Source organism: Eurypyga helias, unplaced genomic scaffold, assembly GCF_000690775.1.
Source record: "Eurypyga helias isolate BGI_N326 unplaced genomic scaffold, ASM69077v1 scaffold12851, whole genome shotgun sequence".
NCBI lineage: Eukaryota > Metazoa > Chordata > Aves > Eurypygiformes > Eurypygidae > Eurypyga > Eurypyga helias.
The window spans coordinates 1-26809 of record NW_010231585.1 but is presented as its reverse complement, the minus strand read 5'-3'; the positions used below and the strand labels follow the sequence as shown (position 1 = coordinate 26809).

Sequence of the window (26809 nt, the reverse complement as noted above, 5' to 3'; positions counted from 1 at the left end):
TAATTTAGTACTGCCTCTTCTGAGTTCAATTACATTCCTGAGACCCCCCTTTTTTTTTTTTTAAATCAGTTTCCTCCATAACATTGTCTTCTGGATCACAAAATTTTATGGAAAGAAAAAGCATTTAAATTTTCTATTTATATCTTTGAGAATTGTAGGCATGTTTAGGCTGACAACGTGCTTCTGCTTACTATATTTTTTGAAAATGATGAAATGACTGACAGTTCTTAATGACCCACATCCCCAAACTGACTTCTTTTTACACTGAATCCTCCTTTCCAGCCTAAAATGGGCTCCTACCTGACCTTTGGTCTTGGGAATTTAGGCTCTCTCTGGAACAGCTCTCCCATGCACTATTCTGCAACACAAACACCAGGAAAAGAGAAGAAAGGGGGGGAGGAAAGCCTGTGCCAATTCGTAAATGAAACAAAAGGACCACCACAGAGTGTAGAGAAAGCAGGCCACATTTAGAGGTGGTGTATGTACAGCCAGCTGGTCATATAGACAGGATAAGTGCTTGTAGCATCATCCCCTCTGAGTTTCCAAAGCTTGTACTCATTTTTCAACTAAAGGAGGCACCAGGTTACAACTGTTTGCTCTCCCGGTGGAGTTCACGACATGCTGAAGTAGCAGATGGAGGCTGACAGTCAGGCGTGACTTTGGGATTCCTGCAGATCAGTCCTGAGGCTGAGCAGAATTATGAAGCCCACAAGAACAATCATGTTAATAACCTCCTGTGCAGCCAGGGTGACGGGATACTTCTGTCTCCTCCTGCCTTACAGGGAAGTATAATAGCCCTGTTTTTTCACACATGCCCTCCTCAAGCATGAAGATCATAGCACAGAGAGCAGCAAAGAAGCCTTATAGAGAGGTTTGGCCTGTTAACTAACATAGGTTGGAGGCCTGATTTTCATAAACACTGACCTGAGGAAAGTTTCAGACAATGTGTTTTATTTTCTTTCACATGCATTAATTTTTCCAAGCATTTAGTTAAGGCAATGTTTTAATGTTCTCTCATAGAAAACTATTCTTTCTACTGCTGCCTTTAAACTAAAATGAACATCATAATCTCCCACACAATACAGGGTAAGAAATACAAATATTTCAGTTACTGAAATGGTCATCTTCAGTATAGCAAATAACCATGTCCTCATGTATAAAAATAACTTCAAGTATCTGGGAAATCCTTCCACCCTAGGATTGATATTCATTACCTCATAGAGATATGATTAAAAACCCCATGTTAATACTTAAAAACCTTCATTACATGAAAAACTTTCATTACACAGCACTTAAAATTAAATGATGATCCTTTTTTGAGCGTATTTTTCCATATGGATCAATTTCAAACTGCTGAAAACCAATATTCATTCCTATCTTCTTATTTAAGTTCTTAAATATTTCTAATGTATTTTCAATACAGCAATTAAACTAATGAAATAAATAATAAGAAAGAAATATGTGATATTATTGTTGCAATTTGAAGTATCCGTTTTTTGGGTAACAGACTCCATATTTCCTGCATTTTCACCTTCAGCAAACAAATAACAATTCTTCTCCCCACAGGAGTTCAAGAATTTAATCTTTTAAATTCATGCTAAAATTATTTTGCAATTCATCTCCACAGATGAGCTGTCTCATTGCTAACAGTCCACCCAAAACACTGAAGAAACCTCTACTGCACAGATGATCATAAATCTCATGGCAATTACTGTCACTCTTACAACTGTTACCTTACCAATTCTTGCATTTCCAACACTGACATCAAACAGTATGTTCAACAGTGGCCACCAGGATGCTTGCAGGAAACGGAGAACGTGACAGCCACAGAAAGTATAAGAGAATTGGGTTTGTTCAGGCTTAGGAAGGCAGCAAAGGGGGATGAAACTGCTGGCTGGAGCCACCTAACAGAAGTGCTGACAAGATGGAGCCTGACTTTTCTCAGAGCTACTCAGAGATGCACTGGACATGCGCAGACATGTGGGAAATTCCCATTAGGTGTAATTTCTTTTTCACTACACGGGTGGTCAGACCCTGGAACAGGGCCCCAGAGAGGCTGCAGGATCCCCATCTTTGGAGACCATTCAAAACTTCACTAGAAAAGGCCCAGAGCAACTTAATCTATTTCCTTCTGCTTGGAGCAGAAGGTTGTACTAGAAACCTAGAAGTGGCCCCCAACAACCTAAATTATCCTCTGGATCTATCCTTGTCAAAGACTCCTTTTTCTTTAAGGTCTACCTCTTGCATCAGCAGCGCCATTTGACCTCTCTAATCACAAGCTCAGCTTAATTCCAGAATCATCAGGGTTTTTATTCAGGTAATACATGAAGTATCGAAACCAATGGTACATCCATCCAGCAGCTCAGCGTGGCCCCCAACAACCTAAATTATCCTCTGGATCTATCCTTGTCAAAGACTCCTTTTTCTTTAAGGTCTACCTCTTGCATCAGCAGCGCCATTTGACCTCTCTAATCACAAGCTCAGCTTAATTCCAGAATCATCAGGGTTTTTATTCAGGTAATACATGAAGTATCGAAACCAATGGTACATCCATCCAGCAGCTCAGCCCTAAAGCCTGGAAGAGCCCAAGTGCTTAGCGATGTAACTCCCATGAGCACTTGGCACTGCCAGTGTCTCTATTATACGCACAGTTGTGGACATGTAGCTATTCAATTGCTCTCACCAGCACTTGGAAAGTTGCAGCTATTTCTCATGCTCTACATTACAGATATAATACACATTTTACAGCTATCCTCTTTTTTTTATTCACCTGTCAACGTCAGTATCATCAGGTTTATCAGGTTATCACAGATTTAGTATTGTGGGGATATTGAATTCAATTCTGCACAAATATTCTAAAGAAATGGAGGATCCATCAGGACTAGAAAATGTCATTTTCTTCCAGCTTTACTTGGAAATGGTGTCCGTAGCTTGGCAAAGCTGACTAACAGAGTTTTCTTTCCTCTGCAGTTAGTAAGTTTCATCTCTGGCCAGACAAACTAGCCAACTTCAGGGACTTGTCACAACTCAGCTGGAGACAAGGAGTTTTGAACTTGAAAGAAAACGAATTCTGTGCTGGAAGTAAAGCTTAAATTACCACATTATCCAACTGTAATCAACTAGGACTTAACCAACTGGCTTAACTTTGCTAGCTCTACTGTAAGAAGTGAATGAACCAATGGACACAAAACCTAAAGGCTAGTCATCATTTGCTAATCAAACAGTACAAGGTGAAGCTGCCTGACCTTGCATGGCATAAATTTCCTCTGTTTGTTTCCCAAGACCGCTAAACACTTGAAGATGAGCAACTGATAATGGATCCCACACAGGGCAAGCCAGAATAGCAAAGGAAGAAGAATTCAACAGTCTCAGAAAAGGTGTGCTTTAAATCCTCTTTCATCCATCCCCTGTCCTTGCTCCGTCCTGTGACACCATGGTTGACAGAAAACACGTGGCCCAAATGCCAGTTCATTCAAATACCCACAGGACTCCTCCGGACAGAGAGGCTAGAGCTACATCAAGTGTCTGAATCTGCCACCCTGTAATAGCCTAAAAACCTGCCAAGGGTAATTTCCCCTGCTTTCCAGCCGTTACAGAGAGCTTGGTTACGTCAACCTCGCAAAACACTGCAGAAACATGTAAAACATGACTACAAAAGTAACAGAAACCGAATCACAGAGAGTTAAGGCACCACTTTAACACGAAAAACTCACATCTGCAAAAAGAAAATACTAGGACTGGCAAATGAGAAGAAACAAGCAAATCCCCTTTCTTCCCTTATTTTGTTAGGAAACCCTTACCTGTCCAACCCCTGGCAGTAAACAGGGAACAAGCAACACAGACCTGCTTCACTATCTGCTGTAATAAAATGAGGTACTCAAAAACTCCAGTGCCTGTGACCAGGCTGCATCTTGCACAGCTACTCAATATGCAGAAGATTTCTGCACTGCAGAACAAAATTAATCAGAGTCCTACGCAATGAGATTGGTTACGCTGAAAAGAAGGCATTTACAGCTGAAGAGAGCTCAGGAATATCTGGCTGCTGAGTGAGGTCAAAGTCAAGTACATGGGGCCCCACAGCCTCACACTAGGGCAAAATTGGCACCATGGATGAACAGAAAACAGTGGTCAGCACCAGAATAATCTGGATATTTTAACTGACAGTCTGACCGTTAGGCTGCTCCAAGGAGAATCTCAGCAAAGCAAACTGAATGCCGTGGCCCCATCCATATTTTGGGGAGCCTGTGGACCAGAAGGCATGTAAAGTGCACGGCCTGTGAGAGATCCGTTTGCACTGCCCTGGTCTCACAAGCCCTCAGCGTGCTCCCAGAGAGACCTGTCGAGAAGTGGGTAGGGACAGGGAGAAGACTTTTGAATTCAAAGCATCTGCTGCTAGGCCTCACATAGCCCCAGTCCAGCATCTAGAGCAGACAGTGCCCAGTCTGGCACGTAAAGAAGGTTTCCACATCCCCCTCCGAAGCAGCCCAAAACCTAGGGGAAATAATCCACTGGATTTAATCAGGGATACTGGTTTACTATTTCTGCAGTTAAGGCTGCTGTTGGAAAGGCAGACTGACACTGAGATAGCCCAAGCAAACCACCTCAAAAGCTGTGCAAGAGCTGTTCTGACAAAGCCGTTGCATTTTGATTAACCTCAGAGACCTCAGAGATGGGAAGCAGAGTCCGGATAGTATTTCACAGATGCTCCTTTGCCACCTTAATGTTGCTCCACAGCAAATCCATGGTGAGAAAAAAACTCAGAGAGTAGGCAGATTGCTATTTGTTTGTATTTCAAAGGATCAGAAAAAGCATTAAGGATATGGAAAAACATCTGCCCTTCTAGAAGTGATAGGACTCTTCCTTCCATGTGTTCAGTGACAGGAAACCATCCCGGTTTTTTACCCCCATGATTCCAAAGAACAGGAGTCTCAAAATGCTGGTTTATAATAGCCACGAGGTTTTAAAGCAAGCCTCCATACTGCCTTAAATCATTGCAATTATCACGTGTCAGCGTTGTCCACAGGAGTGTCTTTGGATCATGTAAACTTTTCTGAGCAAACAGCCGCAGAGGCTCCATTCCAGGTGCACAGCAAATAGTCCCCAAATCCTAAAATGGACAGACTAAACCAACAACTGGGCCCTCAGATAGCAGGACTAGATTAAACCTAACTCAAACCAAAATCCCCAAAAGACATATTTAGAGTGTAAAATCCCCAAGCCATATATGCTGGAGATGTATAGGCCTGAGCAACTGCTTCTATCCACTGATGTGCTGGTCCTGTACTGCTCACTAATGCAGACGCAGCTTAAGAGGGCAAAACACAGAGATCCCAGCAAAGGCCCTTTTTGCTCTCTGAATAAGCAAGTTGCTAACTCACTTAGCCATACAGGTCTTATTTCCATTTGCTTTGTAATGTATGTGATCAAAAGGCTTGATTACACAGAAAAACACTTGCAGATACAACTAAACCAGCAACCTACTCTGCTGGAGACAAGTTGTACCTGCAACAAGTATTTTGCTAATGGAGCTTAGGCTTGGTTTCAAAATGCTTGACTGCAAAGCAGCAAAGCCCAATTGGTTAAAATTATGTGCAAATGGTCCAATCATATAAAATTATCTCATTTAAAGATAATTTTACAGTAGTGATTAAGGTAATAAAATGAGGGCTTGGCACTAAAATAGTGTTCTTACGACACAGAAGCAGTATTTATGCTGAAACTCCCTGTGCAGATGTGCCAAACTACCGCTGAAACAGGGATAGTTCTATTAGCTGCCTATAAAACAGTATTTCTTATTATCTTTTTTCATGCTATTATTTTGATTTATTATCCCTATATTTACCAACTAGTATTGCTTATTGCTGTATACCATGCGTCTTTCATGTCATTTCCATATTGCTTTTTATTCATTGCACATTTTAGAGATAGATACTTATATAAAAATCTATTACTGCAAAAGTCTATCCTCTGATGTGTTTCCCTGGACTCTCCATGGCACCCAGTAGCTGGAAACTGCACTGCAGCCTTCTTGAAGGAAGGAAGTTTTTCTGATCCGCCAGGTAAACATAGTCCTGCTTACTCCATCCATAGGAGGGATAGTTATGCCACAGATAATCAAGCCCGACAGAAGCGGTGAGTAACTCCTGTAGTCAGGCCAAAAGTGTTGCTTGGGCCAGTGTTGATAAACAGCAGAGGCCTTCACCTACAGTACACAGCAGGTAAACACTATGTGTGATCTAAGTAAAAAAAAGAGAGGTGCAAGGTCGTAATCTAGCAGCCACTGGTTCTACAAGAAGGTATGGTCACCTGAATGCTGCCACACAGTGAGGATTTGGAAAGACTGACTTGTTTTCAAGAGGTGACTCCTCATGGAGGAGGCCTGGCATCACGGAGGATCCCATCTACTGCATCTAGCTGCAGTGACGATATGGGTAAAATCAGGCACTGTGGAGAGAGCTTACCAACGTACACTGAGAAAACAGCTTTGGTTCAACAGTGCCAAGGCCATGTCAGAAGAGGGGAGCAACAGGACAATGTAAGCCAAACAGTGCTTGACAAAGATTAAAAAAAAGTTATCTTGTGGTGCTCTGATCAGAATTAGCCTGATAAAGTACATCAGACAGAACATCCTGAGCCCTGCAAGCCCAGCTTGAACAGGGAAATACTCTACAGCAACTCTGTGGGATCAAGAGGTTTTGATTTTCCACTAAAATAACTCCTGGAAGGCAAAAAAAAAAAAAAGACAGAAATCTTACTGGAAACTTTTTTGGGTGAATGTACAACAACAACAGGCCAACTGAACGCTTAGGTTTATCACCTGCTTGAGCAAGAAACTCCGTCAGCTGACTTCTCAATCATGCCTCAGCCAGAGCCTAAAAGGGCACCATTGATGGTGCCTCCCAGCCCCAAGACACTATAAAGATTTGCAAAGTTGGTCAGAAAACGATCTACAACCCTTGCAAGCAACAATACAAGTCAGAAAGAACTTTGCCTTTGGCAATGACATTAATATCTAACCAGATAAATTAAAAGCACTCTATAGCTAGAAAAGTCAAATCAAGTAAGAGCAGAACAGAATGACTCTGCAGGGCAGTTGAGAGGTACTGAAGGGGCAGGGATCTCATAGCCAAGTGCAAGCATCACAGAATCATTTACGTTGGAATCACAGTCACTAAGGTTGTAAAAGACCTGTAAGATCATCCAGTCCAACCATCAACCCAACACTAGACCATGAAGTATGGGACCTCTTAAGATCACCTACTCCACCCCACCTGTTCAATGTAAAGCATGTTGTTCAGGGCTGTATCCAGTTGGGTTTTGAATAACACCAAGGAGGGAGACTTCTCAACCTCTCTGGGCAACCTGTGCGAGATTTTGACCACCCTCACAATTAAAAAAAAAAAAAAAAAAAAGTGACCACCCTTCACAGCAGAAAACTACATGCAGTGTTTATTAGAAAGTACAGAGACTCTCTAGAAGAGCTATTAACTGATTAGTTCCCTGTTGTTCTATGTGGACTGCCAGTGCAGAAAGGACACTGTGAGGGATCTGCAGCTGTTTTCTTTATGTGGCTATTCCAGAAAGTGTCCCAGAAAGTCTGACTGTTGGCAATGGTCTGCAGTCCAAACCAATCAGGACTGCACTGAGAGGCTGGGCTGCACCCAAATCAGGTGCTGAAGCAGGTCTGCAGTATGGGCTAATGGCCAGCCTTCCATACCCCCAACTCTGTGAAGCTCTAGCAACTTTCAAGACCCTGATCACAAGCTCTGAAAGAGCAGCAGCTCATTAGTCCTTTAATGTTGGTGTATCACCTAAACAGAAAACAAAGCTGTGCTATTTAAGAGGGACTGCAGTATTCAACTCTACCAGAAGAGTACAGAGGAAATTTAGACAACACTATTCCCTCACCTGGAAAACCATGAACCTACTATATCACCCATGGTAATACCACCAACTTCCTTCATCCATCACTGTTTGGATAAAGTCAGCATCTCCCTTTCTGAAATGTTCCTCACCTCTTCACAACAGCTCACAGTGAAAACATACACAACACGTGATTCCCAACTCTCTCAACCTTATTTCTTATTTTAACTTTATCATTTATTTCAGTATGGCATGTGGGAATTAACCTTGAACCAAAAAAGCTAGATTCTTCACAGAACAGCTTGATTTGTAAAAATATGGCTGAAGTAATTTACCATTTTTAAATGCTGGATAACTGATGCATAGCCAATTCTGCTTCTTGTCTTTTCTATCCCATAATATTTGCTAACTGCTTTGCCAAGGGACTTTCCTAACTCCACACACCACCACTCCCCCTCCCCAGTTATCAGGATCATGCTGTGTACAACTGTGGGTGTTTTTTCAAGTATTTGGTATTCTCAGCTATTTTCCAGAAATAAACACTGATGGCAAAGCACGAGTATTAGTCAACTCCTTGCACATTTTCTGAAGGTAGTTGTGATTTGGTGACTTCACATGCTTTTCAAGCATTTCCCTGCCCTGGATATAACACATACTGACACTAGCCAGCATGATAGCGTCGTTTCTTGGGATTCTAATAATCCACCCTTCTACAGTCACATCCTCACTCAATTCAGAGCAGTTCCAAGTGTACAACCAAATGCAAAAATCTAAATTTCTACCTTGCTTGCCCTCACTATATTGCTGTCAGAGCTCAGCCACCTGCTCTGCTGTTCTCTGGGAGCTCTGTGTACCCAGGCCTTTCACAGATCAACAGCAAGCTTCCTCCAAATGACCTGGGTTGATTTCTCCTTTGTTTCAATTCTGTTTACACAGCTCATCTACCTCCATTACACAGTGTATTCAAATAAGGCCTTATCGGTCCTCCTCTTAGAAGAGCTGAACTGTGGAAAACTATTTGACCTTCAAAAATAATTCACTGGCTTTTAGCTAGAGACAGTCACAAACACTGAGTAACCCCTGTTTCACATGGCTGCAAGAGCCTCAACATCTAATTCAATCATATCTCTGGAGATTTTGTGTGAGGGCAGAGGTAAAGACACAACATAGGGCCACAACACTCTCTGGAGCATAAGCCCTGGTGATAAGGTTACTGCTTACTTCTTCATGGGGAGGTTTTTCCTTAGCCCAAGTGGGATCCTGCAAAAAGCAACATCTCTTCAAAAGCATATTATACCAGAACAGGTAAACTGTACCTGTCAATAGCTTGCCTTGCCTTCACAAGGAAAATCCACGCACAATGCCCTTGAGCAGACAGCAGTTCTCAGTTCCTCAGATTTGATAATTCCTTGTTTACATCTTCCCTTAGCAATCAGTTTTTAGTAGCAGCCCCCTCACTGTTCCTTCAGCCACGAGAAACTGCAGCAAGACTGCTCCCTTGCGCCCTTTGGTGCTAAACTGTACCTCAGCAGCAGGGCAAAACCCTTGGCTGGCTTCTGTCTCCCTATATCACCAGGCCACTCCTAAGAACAACCGTGACTTTAAAGGCTTTGAAGATGAGCATAGGAAGTTTATCTATTAGCCTTATTTATAGTACCATCTGAGCAAACAGAAAACAGCATCCTGGCATAAGGCAAGTCCCCTTTCAGTGTCATTTCTTAAGCGGAAGCAGGGTTGGACAGGAACTAGGGAAGGCTCCCATTTTGCTGCTTCCCAGTCAGTCTGAAACCCGCTTATAAGCTTTGCCAGGTTCAGCTATAGCAATTCATGGTCCCAAGGCTGACTTCCACATCCAAACCAATATAAAGCTGTGCTATGGAAAATTAAGAATACGCATATCATTCTAATTAACATAATGCCAAACCATCACTGCCAACCTGTAAGACCTATAATCACTTCACACTTTGCCTTCTGGACAGTCAGGTACATGAAAAAAATTGACTAATGAGCAGTTTCCCTATACTTTACATCGTCCACTTTCTGCAGTCATCTACTTGGCCACCGTTTCACTCGTAGACTCAGCCATGCTCACAGGGCTACAGTCACAACCACTGTCCGGGTCCTCTGGGAGGCCATCAGCCATCCTCATTTCCCAGTCAGAGACAGCTTGCTCTACTCTTTATAATCTAATCCGTATCACTAGACTGCACAGACCAGTGCACCAATACTTCAGTTTAAGTCTCCTCACTGTTCTGGCAGACAAAGATAGTCCCTTTAGTTGGAACTCACTCGAGTAGGACGGTTTGCAGAATGCGACAGCTTTTGGAGGTGAATGGCTTCACATACAGATGGAAGTTGAAGAGAAAATGATAAACAAACATTTGCAACTTCAGATTCTAATTGTTAACATGCACAGTGACCTTTAGCACTTCCAAAGAGCTTTCTGTCTTACCTTGCAGCTTTTTCAGGACAGCCACTTCCATCTTGAGAACCTGCTTAGGCTGCTGGGCTGATTCCACCTTCAAGGCCACATTCTCACGAGTCAGCAGATCCATTGCCTCATAGATCTCTCCAAAGCCACCACCACCAATCTTCTTCAGCTAGAAAGTACGAAGAGGTTTGGTACAATGTACAAGAGACATGAAATAATTGGCTTTCACAGCGCCAGGCACTGGCTTCTTTACTGCATAGGTAGAACAAACTTGGCTCCCAGTCTGCGCTGTGCCTGAATCCCTCCACTGCACAGCTAGGCTAAAGTCCAGCTACGTACTTGACTGTGCTATGTATGAATTCAGAGAACAATCCTAGTAAGTGATGACATGGTAGATTTAAAAGCAAACGATAACGCCTGTTACCTCAATAATGTTCTTGCCAAAATTCAAAGAAAGACCCTTCAAGGAGATAGTAGAATCGCTATCCAAGCCATGGTAGATAAAGGTCATTCCCTCTCAACAAACACATCTGTGCAGTAAAGCACAATGATGGTAGTTGGAACTAATGCTTTCCAGAAATAACTTAAATGATGTTTACACCTCATTCACAGGACTTTAAACACAGAGCGAAACATCCACTGGAATATTTGACAAGATGCTTGACCTGCTCTGCTAGTGGGGTTACTCCACTGTCACATTTCAGCAAACGCGTTAATGCCAACTGTATTACCTCAGAACAGTACAGCTCCATTGTTTCTCATTCTCTCTTTCTCTCTTTTTTTTTTGCTTTTTAATTTTAAACCGATGCTTTTCATGACTCTGAGCAAAATTAAAGACTGTTTCACAATAGAAGGATATCACTACTTGTCAATTGAAATTGGTTTGATTTCCAAACTCAAAGCTGAAGATGTCTAAGTTTCAGCCTATTTCATATGCACCTACTAGAGAGAGATTGTCTGCCTGTTCTAGGGTAGCCACCCACTCGGAGAGCAAGCCGGGATCCTCTGCCTTTCCTGGAAGGTGGTTCCTTGATCCTCCTTCTGCTGAGACTTGACAGCATATGCCCATATAGTTATACATACGTATGCATAAGACAGACTCCTAACACGTTGCAAGTGTCAATGTCTGTGCGAGGAAAATTACTTTGTATTTGTTTCTCTTGGATGTATTTAAAGCACACTATGCCGCCCAGGAACAAATTCAGGTTTACAGCAGATCTAGCATCTGCTTAGCACTTGTTCATCCAACCTAGCTGCAGCCCTTCCCTTCAGCATTTTGTGTTCCCTCTGTTCACTAGTGTTCAGGAAGCCCTGAGCGCTGCTTCTTTCCGACGGCAGCAGTAACACTTGAAGAGGAAAAGGAGTTTAAATCAGGTAGATAGTCAAACATGTACCTTACACAATGTTTAATGAGGTTCAGATGATATTTTTCTGTCTTCTGCACCACAGAGGGCCTGTCCTGCACATCTGTCCAGTTTGCTGAACAAAGGGCCCTGCCTCCCAAGGGATGGGGTTTTTGTACTTCTTAAGGCAACCCAAATCTTTGCTTTTCAGGCTCGCAGGTCAAGAAAAACAGCTCTGCATGAAGCAAGTAGTACTTTCTATATTAACAGCCTGCTTATTGTCTCTGGAGCTATTTTTTGATAACCCTTGGTAAGTTGCTGTCTGGAGCCATTCTTCTTTTCCTTTTACTTGTTATTTTTCCTCACAACCTTCGACTGGGCTAAACAGGCATATCCATGCTGTAAACAGCCCAATAACTAGGTCACCACATATTATTCATAAATGATTACAGTGCAGCCCTACTTCGACCTGGAAATTCACACCAAGTGAGCTGGCTATTAAAAATCTTTCTATCAAAACAATGCTACATTCAGCATAGCAACAACACGTCAGCTAATACCTCAGGATGCAGTACACAAGATCTTCTGTTGCCCGGTGTATTAATAACACAGAAGGGAAAGGGACAGAAAAGCTGCAGAGGGCCAAAAGTTTAGTCAGGATCTGGAAGGACTTTGAGAAACATTAAAAAAGCCTCAGTGTCAAAATGGGTAACATAATAAGTAAAAGTCAACAGTAATAAATGTAACACGACATAGCTGGTATGGAGAAGAAACATAGGCTACCCAAACATCTCACTGGGCTGCAAATTCAAGAAATAGATCTGGAAAGAAATATTGCTGAGCTAGCAAGGACGCACACAGTGATCCTTTTCCATTCACTGGCCTTAACAGGGACAGCTCACTACAATATAAATGGAACAACACAGTAATATGATTAGCACAGTGGCCCTATAAGAGTTTATAGGAAGGTCTAGTCATATAAAATCCACGAGACTGATCACCTTGCTGCTAGAGGCTCACACTGAGTTAGGAGTGTTCATTTCAGGATGAAGAGAATGATCAGGAGCCTGGAAAAACTAAGGACAGACTAGGACTGCTACCTCAGAAAAAGCAAAAGAACGTGTACATCAGAGAAGCAGGTTCAGGAAGAAAGGGGCATGTGTTGAGACTGCTCACCTGGGAGAACAGCCAGATTGGAGGACCCATATAAGTAGAGCAACAAATGTGAGATGGCGTGAGATTGAGACCAGAGCTTCTGCTGAATCAGAAAACTGATTTTATATACACATTCCAGCCAATGGATGCTCCTCACTGCCCAAGAGCCCTCAAGCTGCCTCTGCTTCCTCACATCCTTTCTCACCCTCTTATGGAAATTATTCTCTGGCATACTTTTCCCAGCACACCAGATGGTTCTATTCATCATTACCAGCACTGCCATTCTCCTTGATTTTTCAGCAACATCCAGAAGCCATCAACAGCCATTTCCTTTTCTTTGTTGCAGAGCAAATTGTTATCTTGCAACTCAAGGTCTTGGCTGAAGTCAGGGGCTTACCACAGGCATTTTCTCATCCCTTGGCTACTCTGTGGGAGTTCACTAAGGTGAACTCAGCAGAGCCTTCTGGTGGACACAAAAAAGATATGGACATATACCACTCAAGAAAGTAAAGGAATAATGAAACTTTTAAACACAAAGTCAAGAAAGAGAAGAGAACATCTAAGGAGAATCACCTAAGTGGTAATCATGAGTTGTCAGCCCACGCTAAGCCTCACTTCTCTGGGAATATTCTCTTCTCATCCTGTTTCATACCTTCCACCAGTCCATTTACTGTTAAGACTGGGATACAGGCTGACAACACCAGCAGGATTCATCCTACCCAGCCTATATGTGAGTTGGGTGTCTGGGTTTCCACTACAGCCTGAGGAGTCAAGTCAACAATCCATCTGATCAAACACAGCCATCTACTGGGACTTGCACACAGACAACTAAGATTAAGTAAGCTGCACCTCAGACACTATTTCAGTCCTCTCAGCACCCCACTAATGGCCACACAACCACACAGCTCACTGCAGCGCTTCTCCCATATTCTAAGAGGTTTCATGCCACACGAGGACCTTAGAGTAACCTCTTACTGAAAAGCCACTCTACTTGACCCCTCAGTGTGGCAGTCTCCAAGCAGGGGGTTCAAGAAATTCTCCAAACCGGCTGCTCCTCAGGACTACCAACACAAACCAGCCATGTCCTGATAAGGCAAGCCACTCCTCAAAGCCCTCCTGGACGTAATAGTAATTACACAGGACACAGATGGCTCCCTTTGAAGTCTCCTTTAAATATCCTGAAATATTTTTGATTTATCCTGAAAAGACTCTTACAGCACAATCCTCCAAAGCCTATTAAAAACCCCCTACAACACACAGCCTTCCCACTAAGCAGAAATCAGTACTCACAGAGGGACAGTTGAAAAAACCAAGGCAACACACCTCCCCCAACCAAAAATAGCCTTCAATTACAAATATAATCTTTTATTCAGCAAGTATATAAGACAGGGCTGCTCTAAACAAAGTCTGCCTTCCAAGGATATTATATAAATACTAGACCTTCCCAGGAAAATGCTGCAGGACCAAGGCACGAGTGGTTCAGTCTCAGGATCGGTGGCAAGGTCAGGAACAAGAACATGTGTTCTGAGGCCACAGTGAAGGACTAAACCAAGAGCCAGTGACCCCTGGTGAGGTCAGTGAGGGTCAAGGCTTCAAATATGGACAAGGTCAAACAGTGACTACTGTGACTGCCTCTTAGAAGCACTTATATAGTCAAGCCTGCAACTCCTGCAGCCCAACTCAATAGGCTACTTGATCCAGAAATGGCTAGCAGGCCCCATCTGACTTAACAACAGGTGAGGAAGAGTGGACCTACATTCATCACAGCTCTTGGAGTCCACTCAACTTGCTTGGGAGGACTGGAGCTACACTGATCTCAAGGGAAAACTAACATATAAACCAGCTATGAACTGAGAAGCCAGTCGAGGAGAAATCAACCAACCACATTCTAAATCATCTCAAGACCTGCCAAAGCCCACTTTAAGCAATTCTGCACAAAGCTAGATCAAAACAGGCCCCGAGACTGACAAAGCACCTTCCTTGTCCCACGTTCCCTCTTCGAACCATCAATGGCCTCTGTGAAAAGTTGAAGAGTTCACAAAAGTTTGTGGGGCTTCCAGCAAAGTTTCCAAAATAAACAGGAGAAGGACAAGTGTAACCAAAACACCTGTTCAGGAACCTCAGAAACCTGGAAGAAACCAAAAGCATGAACTACACCTGACAAAAGAGCATACATGTGAGCAAGAGTCACCACTCCTATTCAAAGCTCAGCGCAGGAGCTGCCAACTCTGTCTTGCTAATAAGTCCCAGTTGTGAATCCCCAGTACAAAGCCTTTAGGTGAAAGAGAGATGCATCCATTCAGCCTTACATCTGTACCTAGTTCAGAGCAAGTAAGAGTTATGTTTGACTTTGTTCCTTCCCCTGAGACTCTCCAGGGTCTCAGCAAAAGTCACACCATTCCAGTACTGTCCAAGCTTCACCCAGTCAAAGCATCAAAAATATCTGCAAGTAAAGAATGAGGACTCAAAAGAATACTTACTCAAGTCCAAAGGTTTTGATAGAAAGCATAGGCACTCCCTGTCCATGCCTTTCTCCAAAAATAAGAACAAAAATATCACTGCTGTCAGACAGCCAAACTTTGCTGACTTGGAGCGACAGGAAAATGAATGGCCAACAGGCTAACTGCAGAGAACTAACATCTTCATTTGTCAAAATTTTGTCAGCCGGCATATAGAAGGAGAGGAGGAGAGGAATTCAAGGAATACATTACATGGATCTAAAATTAGAAACTGACTCAATACTGGAAGCATGCCAGCACTAAGCACTACAAGGTTCAAGCACATTCCCAGCCAGAGACAGTCACAATGGGAGGACAAATTACACCAAAAACCTTCTGGCAGCTGAACCCCAGCATCCCATAAATATGCCACACACCTGCTTGAGCAGGATCCATCACTCACAGCTTGGACCATCCGGCTTGAATGCTATGGGTTAGATACAGAAAGGTGTATGACAGAGAAACAGATGCTACTACTGAGGTTACAGCTGTGTGCTCACTTAAAGGTACACTCCCTTTTTCACCTGACACTTGATCCTACACTATCCATTTCCTTGGGCCAATAGATGTATTTTTTTCCAGATTACTTCAAGCCCCATACAGCTCGCAGTTCTGCCTGGCCCCACACCAACGTCAAGCACAGCAATGTGACAGCACAGAAAGGCCTGTTTAAAGGGGACAGAAATGACTGTTCAATGAAGGCTCACAGCTCCACTAGCACAAGGTCAAATCCCAGCCCTACACAGAGCTGGGAATTCTAATTTCTCATTGCTATTTACGCCCTTTAGCAAGTCGTGTAATTTCTCAGGGCCTTCAAGTGGGGTAATGACCTCACTGCAGTACGGAAGACTAGAGTGAGCCAACACTGTAGAACATAAACGGCTATTTCTCGAGTTAGAGGTAGTTGTTGGTGACAATATAGCTGCACAATTCTGTATCTTCTAAGGCAGAGTTAGTGAGTAGAGCTAGCAGTCCCCAGTCACAGATTCATGCAACAATGAATTCACTGAATCCCACATTTAGTGCCTCTACCAAATTTAAAATGAGTTTGAAATGTTCCCCTATGAGCGTAACTGAATGTACTCTAGGTTTTATTTGGAGTTTTTGGTGCTTTTAAGAGTTCTGATGTTTCCAAGAACAAACTTCCTTTGTTTAGGCTGTGTTAAAGAAAATACTCCCATCATGTACAGAAGTTTTAGCACTGCGGTCTAGGAAGAACAGTAGGAATGGTACAAGCTGAAGCCAACTAGGGTAAAGGAGAGCAGAGAAGGAGTATTTGCAACCACACACCTGAAGCAACGGCTGAGCATCAGGAGAGCATCAAAATTCAGCTTTGCAAAGAACTTGCACCAATCTGATCGAATTGTAGGCTCTAAGAAAATTTCCATGTGTGCAGGGAGAGTCAGGTAAGAGCTGGAAGCAGTATTTTCTGAGAAGTCTGTAAGCACAGAGCATGTTACATGTCCTATACGTCACTTAACCTGCACGTATACTTGCTTTGGCAGAACGATACATGTGCTCCAGCCCAGAGCTGCAAGAGCACTGCAAGACTTCCCTTCAGCTGTGCCAGCAAGCTTTGGGAGGGGGTAGGGGGTTGTCTCCATTTTGGTATCTAATCACAGGGAAAATTGAGATTCTCCCTCTGCTCTCAGGAAGCACAGAGAATGAAGGTCGGTTTGAATTGCTTAAATATAAATAGGCTGTTTGAGGGTAGGCCAGACAGCAAAGGGAAGGCTGTGGAGGAAGCAGGAACAAAGTGCTAGGACGAAGAGAGGCAGGCAATGGGAGAGTAACAAGAACGGAGCAAGGTGGAGCTGTACAGGGCAACAGAGAGATACAGGTGCCAAGCAAGTCCAACGAAAGGTAACACCTTGTCTGAAGTGGGCTGTTGAAAATAACCTATCCACAGCCTGGCACGCAAGCGAGTTCAGAGTCTCGGTCTCCCTAGTGCTTTGCTCTTCACAGCCCACTCCAAAACTCACAGGGCAGCTGTAGCACAGCTAGTTAGCACAGAGGAACGACTTACTGCTACTACTATGAGTCGCTTGTAGTTCAAAGTAGTGAGGCTCCTGCTATGAGTTTAAGGATTCAGACACTGCTGGTAATCCAAATAAAAAATGGACACAGTGTCACACATGGGATTTTAAAGTTTTCTCAGCTTTCTAAAAGCAAAGCTTTTAAAGCCAGAAAACACACTGTCAGAAAACACACACAGAATTTCAAGAAGCATAAAGGTACATGACCCTTTCATGTGCAGTGATAATATAATGTTACTTCCCCTACCATCCCTGAGACCTCACTTTATGACTACAGAGAAAGCATCATCTGAACAAATGTGGTGGCAGAGAAACACCTGCCTAGAGGATGAGATTCTCCCTATGTCTCTGCCACTGCATTCTTGCATGATTCTGGTCAGGCTGATGAAGTCTGTGCTCACAAGCCACCATTAATCATATGCTTATCTGCTGGGTGCCTAAGGCAAGACAGCCAGGTCCAATCTAAAGAAGTGATGAGCATGCCTATGATGTCTAGAAGAGTTGTGCTTTGGTCATCAATATTAAGCAGTCTGTAAAAAATAATAACAAGCAAGATCTAACTAAATTTGAAACCCTATCTGTAAAAGCAAGCTAATAGTTCTTTCTTGTATCATCTGGTAAAAGCATGAATAATTAAAAAAAATATAGATACATTTAACTGACACAGATACTACAGCAATAAGAAGCATAAGGAGCTGAGTTTAAATGGCAAACTCATACCATGAATTTAAATGGACAGCAAGATCTGCAGCCATACAACGAATACATAAAAGGTGAAATGGCTCCTAATTCAGTGTGCCCTACCCAGCTTGCACAGATGAGTCAGCTGTCCCATAAGTAACTAAAACTCTTCACCTGTAATGATATAATTTTAAAAAGTATCCTAATAAATTTACACAGAAGTTGTACCAAGAAGCTAATGATGGAATTTCTGACTTTTGAAATAGTTGACATTCCAACCTTAAACATTTGCTTTTGAATTATTTTATTGAAATGCAACTTATTTATAGGCATGTCTGTAGTATTCTTCATCACAGTAACTCAAAATCTAAGTTTCTTACTAAAAGATGACTCAGCCTGCAGCAACAGTTCAATCCTACCTAAAAATCCTTGGCAAGTTTAGTCTTCTAAAAATATCAGACAGTCTAAAAAACACTAGAGCAATATTAACCATCTTCTTCAGCATCTTACGAACATGTCAAACCATACCAACTCTACTGTCGATTGCTGGAGCCCAGGATTGAATAGACAAGTTTCTGTACTACTCCAGGAGTAGGAGATCTGTTTGGGCCATCAAAAGGAAGCACAAAACCAGAGCTACTCACCACTTTCCAGCGATCTTTGACCACATAATTGGCCGGAAGAATGTCCACCTGTTCCCCTCCTCCACTCATGTTTGGTTCGTCCTTGATGACTGCTGCTAGGCACTGCATTTGCCAGCCAGAGAGTATTTTAGTAGCTCCCAATTTAAATGAGCCATTTATCTGGGGAAAAAGAAAAAAGGGGCGGCAGAAAGAACAACAAAATCAGTACAGGTCACGGCAGAAGGACATGCTACGTTTCACAGGTTTCACTTATGACTAAATCCGCACCGGCCTCTCAGGAAAGAAGGCAAACTCACCTTGCAAACACCTGAGCTCACTCCATGCATAAACTTGGCAGACGCCACCATGCTTCAAGTCAGCAGCACAAACTAAAAGGGTGACAATTACCGGCTATACCATGCAGGAGTCCAGTGGTCTTAGGCCTGACAGCCAAAAAGTAAAGAAGAACCTAGTGCCAAACGTTAGTAGAGCTGTTACTGCTACCAGGCAAAAAGGTCTCGCTTTAACAGAGCAGCTGCTACTTAGGCAGTTTTTATGGCTTCATTGGATGACATCCAACACAAATCAGAAAGGTTTGCCAGGTATTGCATTCAATAAGCCTAAAAGCATCTGAACAGGATAGAAGGGCCTTTACAGAGCCAGGATTACAGGCACTATCACTGTGATGAACAGCCAAGCAAAGAAGATGGGGATGGTTAGAAGGGGCTTCAGCCATGTATCAATTAGTCTTCCTCACAGCATACATACAGTGCTAAAATGATGAGATTAAAATACAGAGTGTTAAAAATGATCAGATTAAAATCCAGACAGATATCTTGTTCCTTTGGTGTTTGCATTCTACCTCATGCCCTTTTTTCCTGCTTTTCTAGGGAGCTCCAGATAGCCTTTGTTGAATTATTTTTGTTTTGAGGTTTTTTGGTTATAATTCTTCTAAAAAAATGACTTTGAGATGACATTAACTCCACCTTAGTGGAAGAAAATGAATTGAAACAGGACTAATAAAATATCTTTCTAATGCATTTTGTCTTTTCTTGTAATATTTTTCTGGCTTTAGAAGTAGGCTGGATCTTTTATTAAGCATAGATCTTTTACTAAGCTTTCTTGGCAGTGCTATTGTCCTTCCCCCAAAATATGAACTATTTTCGTTCCTAAAAATGAATGTTACTGTAGCACTCTGACTGCAGACTTAAATAAGATTAAAACATAAATACCAAATCAGAAAAACAAACAAAAAAAATAGATCTGGTCATTCAGCCATCACACTTCTTCAGGCCCAAAAAAAAAAGGAAAAAAGTCACCAGTGAATTATGAACTCAGGTAGAGAAAAGAGCTCATTCCCTAGCAATAAAAGGACTGAGAAGGAAGGCTAAGAAGTGACCAGCATGTAGTGTGCACAAGAAGCAGCAGACAGAAGTATGTCAAAAGTGCAAGACACAAAGGATGATCAAACAAAACATGAAAAGGTCTCAAAGAGATCTTCTCAAAAGATCTTCACAAAAGAAGATTTTATTCTAGATATAGAATATAACTACATGGAAAAAAGGAGCAGCAGACTAACGCAGTAAGAGGGCTGCTGAGAAATGTTCACACAATCCAACATCTACTAACGTATGATCAAACTGATAGAAGAGAAATAAGAAGAAATTGAATATTAAAGACATTCAGAAGAAAGGTGCTGCAAAATGCTCTGAATTCTCACAGAAGGAGTCCTGCATCTGCATGGGGTAGCAGCCTTCTCAGTCACCAGATATTGAAATAAGAAACTGGAAAGCTCTCCAATGAGGAAGTTCATGCTGTGTTTGGCAGCACAACATTTGTGCTGCTTCTTCCTAACGAACAAGCCTAATGCCATTCCCAGGCTCCTTTACGCTCACCACAGCATCAGAACTGACCATCCCCAAGCCATGCGAGCTCTGCGCATGCTGTGCACACAGCCTCCCTGCATATCACTGCAGACCACACAGGAGGGAGAATCCCCACAAAAATCTCTCCTAAGGCTGGCTTTTGTTATTTAAAAAGTCATTTAATTACAGACTGTCCCAAGCCCTCAACGTTACAAAACCATAAGACCCCCAAGATGAACGCACAGGTGCAGAGGCAGGTATCCCCTCCCTACTCTTGAGGGTCTCTTTGCATCCCTTCACGAAGACAAGTATGGCATGATGCAGGTTCTGGATTGCACAGGACACATAGGGAGTTGGAGATCCAGGACATGGGGTGATAGCAGCCAACAAAGACAGATAGAAAGAAATTTAGGAGTTTTCCAGAGAAAGTCAGACATGCACTGTTTTTCACTTTGAAGCAAACCAGCTAAAAAGCACGGTACATGATGTACGCACTAGCGATGCACACGCCTAGGATTTCAGTCTAGTGACTAGTGGGGGAAAGTAATCCCAAGGAATACCATTAGAGGAGAGGCAGAGCATGGAAGTCCATGAGCACTCAGAGCTAGGCAAGGTAGAACTGCTTTTCCCAGTGCACTACTCCACTTTCCTTTATCAATGTTGTAATACATGTGCACAAAGATACCATGTTTGTTATTTAAAGGAGACACATAAATCTTTACTGGCTTTGAACCAGAACAAAGTCCTCCTGGGCACTACCACGAATAGCAGCCATTTGGCAATATGGAATTACAGAACTAAGTTTATGGATATGCTCTGGTACAGTCAGAGTAATGCAGCCAAACCAAAATTCAATTTCATTACAGCCTGAGACAAATTTCAAGCTGTTTTACATCACAGTAGCAGCACACGGCAGTGTTAACTTGTCAAAGACTTGCTCCTGAGGCAGTACTAACACTGCAGCAACTTGCTCAGGCCTAGGGACCACGGGTTTACCAGAATAACACCGAGCCACTGCCTACACCCATGGAGACCATAATGCGCTAACCTGGATCTCCAGAAGTGTCATGAAGAAAGGGCAAAAGAAGGGATGAAGTTACCTTTGTACAGAAAACATAAGCACCTTTAAATGATGCTTTTAACTTACACATTATTGTAACTCCTTCTAATTAGAGTGTAAATATTGTTTGACTAGCATCAACGCCTGCAGCCAGCCCCCTGCTAGAGCTGAATTTGCTAATGTAGGTACGGAGGGAGGTGGCGAAGGATGGTCGGCGGGGGAGAGGTAAGGCCACGTCTTCCCCAACACACTGCAGAGCATCATTTCTGCATGTCAAATGTTAAGTGGTGTTAAGGGGAACTGGTGGAGAGATGGAAGGATCATATCTCTCCAAGTCCAGTAAAGCTGTTCCTGATTCAATGGGTGACCAAGCACGTGAACTTTGATGTACCTGCATCACTTTTAGCTTTAAAATGCAAAAAGTGTAGAATGCAAAGATACATGATTTTGAAGATAGTGACAGAGAAAACAAGAAGTCTCAGATTGTCTTTTCATGTAGGAAACATACAGATGTCAAGAAATGGTTGTACCCCTCTCCCATGAAGACAAGCAAGAGCTGAGCAAAATCCTAAGACACTGTAAACCTGGCTTCCTGGAAACAGCAAGTGGAGCAGAAATGAAAGTAGCTGTGAGAAAGCAACAGTGACAACAGGACTAAATCCCGTCTCTTGGCCAACCTCTGCATGAAAGAAGTGTGAAATCAGCTCCTGCAGACTGCTTTCTGTTCCAGCCCACACTGGAGAATCTTTATGGTTTTATCAATTTAGTCTTGGCCTTTAAAAAAAAAAAGGAATCCAAAAAAACATGCTTAAACAGGTTAATATGCCCCACTATATATTCTGACATGCTGCTCTTCCAGCTGTTCCTTCTACTTGGCATCAAGACAGTTCCAGTCAATAGCACTTGTGGGTAAATGGTCTCCTCATTTTTAAGGCAGCTTACAAAAATCTGATGCATTACAGCAGCAGTTATTTAACTGACATGAAAATCAAGACCCGGCAGAGAAGCACGGCTGGGATAGGCAACAATAGTGATCTTCGGAGGACAGTCTGCAAGAATTTCAGTGCAAGGCCTGACGTTGCCATCAGGGTGGCAGCCTTACATCAAACGCATCTGCCCCGGGCACATGTGTGTGTTCATCAGGAGACAAACTAGACCAAGCAAAAGTAACTTCACACAAGTTGTTAAGCTGAAGAAATCCTTGCTGCAGATGCTAAAAGCTTACACAGATTCAAAAAGTGACTCAACAAATTCATTAAAAATAAGATAATCCATGAAACATACAAATATTCTGTCTTTAGTTTGGGAAGCCTTCAAATTGTCAAATCATTGAAGGTGGCAAGAACATTCTGCAGAGTCATTTTACATGCTTTCCCTGCTATTATTGTCTACCCTAGCTATCCACTCCTGGCCGATTTAGGATGGGACACTGGCCTAGAAGGACCTGTGATATGACTCAGTTTAGCCAGACTTGTTTTTTTATGAGTTACTTTCAGAGGAAGTAGTATATATAATATATATGTCTCCTTTATCCCTTCAAGGAGGCCAGAGGCCAAAAAGTAAAGAATCAAAAAAAGTCTCATATACACAACTCAATTACATATCTTACAATGTTCTCTTTCATGCAAGCAACATTTTAACCAGCTTTACTGAAAAAAAATATTTCCCAATTTTACAGGTTCATAGCACTCTTAAAACTAAACCTATCAATATGGAGCATTGCCTGTGGAAACTCCTAACTTTTACATGAGATCTTTCCGACGTTAGCTTAGTCTCAATTTACTGTGGTAGCAGTGCTCAAAATACAGCCAAATTCAAACAAACATCAGGTTGAGAACTCATCAGACACGAGGTGGTTATTAAACAGCAGAACAAAGCTAGGGAGGTCTGTCTCTCACCATCTTACTAAAGGTCCTGGATAATCTTAAGTGTCTTAATCTCACTGTGGAGGAATTGCAATATCCCACTTTACTTCAGGACACATCCTCACCTCTTGAAGCCTACAAATTAGAACAATTAGAACAAGTGAAGTTTATTTAAAATGCTGTCACCCATGACCCTCTTTACTTGATCAAATTCCCCACCGTGAACACATGGTTGACCTTAAGAGCAGATCCCAGTGGTGTTTCAGAAAGCTGATGCAAACTACAGCTTTTGGAGGTGAGACAAAGCTGGACATCTGCAAAAACAAAAGAAGTAACCCCAGTAAACTTCAGCCTGGAAATCAGATCAATCTCCCTGTCCAATATTTGCATGGGAGGAACAAACAAACAAACCACTTGTAAACAGAATTTACAGTTAACTTTAGCTGTTCCCCACACAAACTTTACTGGCATTAAGCCAAAACGAAACAGATGGGGTAGGGGAATAAGAAGAAAATATGACAAGTAGGACTGAGTGCTTAGAAGTAAGAAACAGTGGAGTTTCCAAGTGCAACTGAGCAGCAGAACTGGGGATCAGTGAAGAGCACCTTTAACTGCACACACACAGTGTCCCTCCCTTTTACAAACGTCAGCTGCTTCCAGCACACAATACCAATTACAAAAATGAAATCCCTTATGTTAAAACAAACACAAAACCCCTTAACTCTTTGTAGAAATAAGCTGTGCCATGCATTAGCATTCTGTTGTTAGGACAGAAATGCATGTGACAGTACAGGAAACAAGTAGACAGAAAAAACTACAGTGCACTGGACTGACAGCCCCTCGGCCCTGGAACACACCATACCTCCTGCCGGACTTGAAACAGCAATTAAAAACAAGTCACACGCTGTTAGGGTAGGTCTGACAGCAGGAGCGCAAAAGGTTCTGAATTGTTCCTTGAAGACACATCTCTTCCTTCATTGCCTGCCTCTGCTGTAGCAAACCCTGCTTAGAGAGCAGGCTCAACGCCCAGCAGCTGCGGCGTAAAGTCTCCTCTGTGACATGCTCTTCTCATAGGCATGCAAGGGCACCAGCCTTAGAAATTCTGGATTTGCTATTCACAGCATTTCACGTCTGTAAAAAACAAAACATCTGAAGGTGAGGTTGCAAGACACTGGGACTGTTTTTCACCTTTGCAAGGCTTATGACCCTTAAGGAATGATGTAGCTATGCCTGGGAAAACCAAAAAACCAAACCAACCAAACAAAAAAAGCCCACTCCCCAACAAGAAGAGCCATCAAGACAGACAGGTCCGGATTCCCTGCTAACATGAGGCTGCACTTTACAGAACATACATAATTATATTTAATGTAACAACAGATGAACCTAGACAGCACTATTACAGCTACCTGGTTGCACAGCCAACTGAACGTATGATTGCCCGCCCGGTGGCTTACAAGTGACGGCACACGACCGGAGCACAGCAAACAGCACCCCCAAACACCTGATTTCAGACTGCCGGAGGCTGTGTTCACGTACGCTACAGAGCAGTCAGGCACATCAGTGATTTCTATGCCAAACCACCTACCTACAGGGAGAATCAGCACGGTTAATTATGACAACAAATCATTACGAACGCACACCAGATAAGCACGCCTGCACTACTGGCGGCTTATGAGATCCTAATCCTCTCCAACTACAGCTCAGCAGCAAAGCTAAAAAAAGGGGGAGCGAGGGATTTTGAAAGTCTATTACCTTCCACCAACCTCCCTGACAGACCTCCTCCAATTTTTTGATCCAAGCTGAAAATTGAATCCAACACCAGGAGAAGCTTCTAATATCATAATCAGCTTCACCTCCACTAATTTAACAGGAAAACATTATCATCTGCTTGCAACAAACATTTAACTGCAGATTAAGTGTATCTACCTGCAGAGCCAATATAGATCGCTACCTGCAAAGCTTGAGTAGTCTCCTGGCATCCAAAACCAACATATCTGAATGAAAACAAGAGCCAAGCAGAGGTTATACTTATGGCATGAGACTCCATCTACATCTGTCACTACCAGAAACACCACATAGAGGTATGTTTTCATCACCTCACCCTGGATCAGTTTGTTTAATTGATCCTTAGGTAATGCAAAGCCTTCTCCCTGCAGAGTGCTTTTGTGGGGAGCCTGTTATTCACCTGCCTTCAAATGTGCCCACTCTAAGTCACTTTTCAAAGACATGGCCAGCAATACCCTCCTCGAGTCCTTCTTCTCGAAGGACAGTATTTTACCTCGAATAACTTTTACAGACATACACCAGGCTGACAGCACCTGCTGCTCAATGGTCTTGTATATAAGCTACTATATTAGGTTATTAAAAGCCCCCAGTCTGAGATCAATCCATTTAAACCTCCATCCCAGGGAAAACAGTGCTTGTCTTACCCATTCAAATCATTTTATGATAGACACAGTCACCGTAACTATCAGGGATTAAATAAACTTGTCAAAAAACCCTCAGGTTAGGAACATCTCACCAAGCTCCTCATCATCTTAAATCATCTCTCTACAGCTCCTCTGTCACCATGTCTCCCCTTTTTGTAAGGGACTCTCCCCCCTAGTCAGAGCATGCTCTGGTGAGCCTGTTCAGCCTTCCTCTGCCCCCTGCAAATCTACAGCTTCATTCTCTGATCTGCAGCCTCACCATGTTTTAGTTTGCAGACAGCTGGTGACTTGCCCGAAGGTGACGTCCTCACGGCTGACCCACTTTTTCTTCTACCCTTGGGAAATCCCAGTGCATTCTCAACCATCTTCAACAGTTCCCTGAGCTTTTTTCCTCAAAGTCCCCAGGGGTGTAAAACCCGGGTTTAGATTAGAAGCCCAAATTTCATTGTTACTTGAAGGATCTACAGTTTTGGAGGAATTAGTTTCCTTTGTAACTAATATTGAAAAATAATATCAACAAAGAAAACAGTAACATCAAGGCAGATAATGGCTATGGCTTGCACTTGATTCTCTCCATGCCTGAATATTCTAGAAGGATATATGAAAACTCTTGTATATGCAAGGAAGGTGTGCTTAATTTCTTTCTGCACTGCTGCATGAGTCAGTTTCCAAGGAGAAATGGTGTCAATAAGATTATGGAAGATTTTTATAAGTTGATCTGGACTGGCTCCATATAAGCCATTTCCACATCTGTCAACAATGCCATCTAGTCCACAACTGTCAGCACCTGCTTGCATTCCCCCAGCCCATGTAAAGAATCATTTCCCATGCCTAAGTTTTCCTATCAGTTGAATTAGGTAGTTCTGTGACCTAGACCTGTGTCTTCTCATTTTGCTTTCACATCTCACACCAGCTCGTTGTGCTTGGCAGAGAAAAACCCTAAATATTACTTTCGGGGGG

General features: G+C 42.6%; 1 protein-coding gene across 1 annotated transcript in view; it reads right to left on the bottom strand.

The window, feature by feature from the left end:
• Positions 1–18998, bottom strand: part of TTBK1 (tau tubulin kinase 1) — an 89618-nt gene extending 70620 nt beyond the window's left edge. The window contains exons 1-3 of the mRNA XM_010161128.1: positions 18948–18998; positions 18652–18810; positions 10316–10463 (exon numbers count right to left, since the gene is read on the bottom strand). Coding sequence (XP_010159430.1) covers positions 10316–10463; positions 18652–18810; positions 18948–18998 — 358 coding nt within the window. The remainder of the gene's footprint in view (positions 1–10315; positions 10464–18651; positions 18811–18947) is intronic.
• Between the last annotated feature and the right edge of the window lie 7811 nt (positions 18999–26809).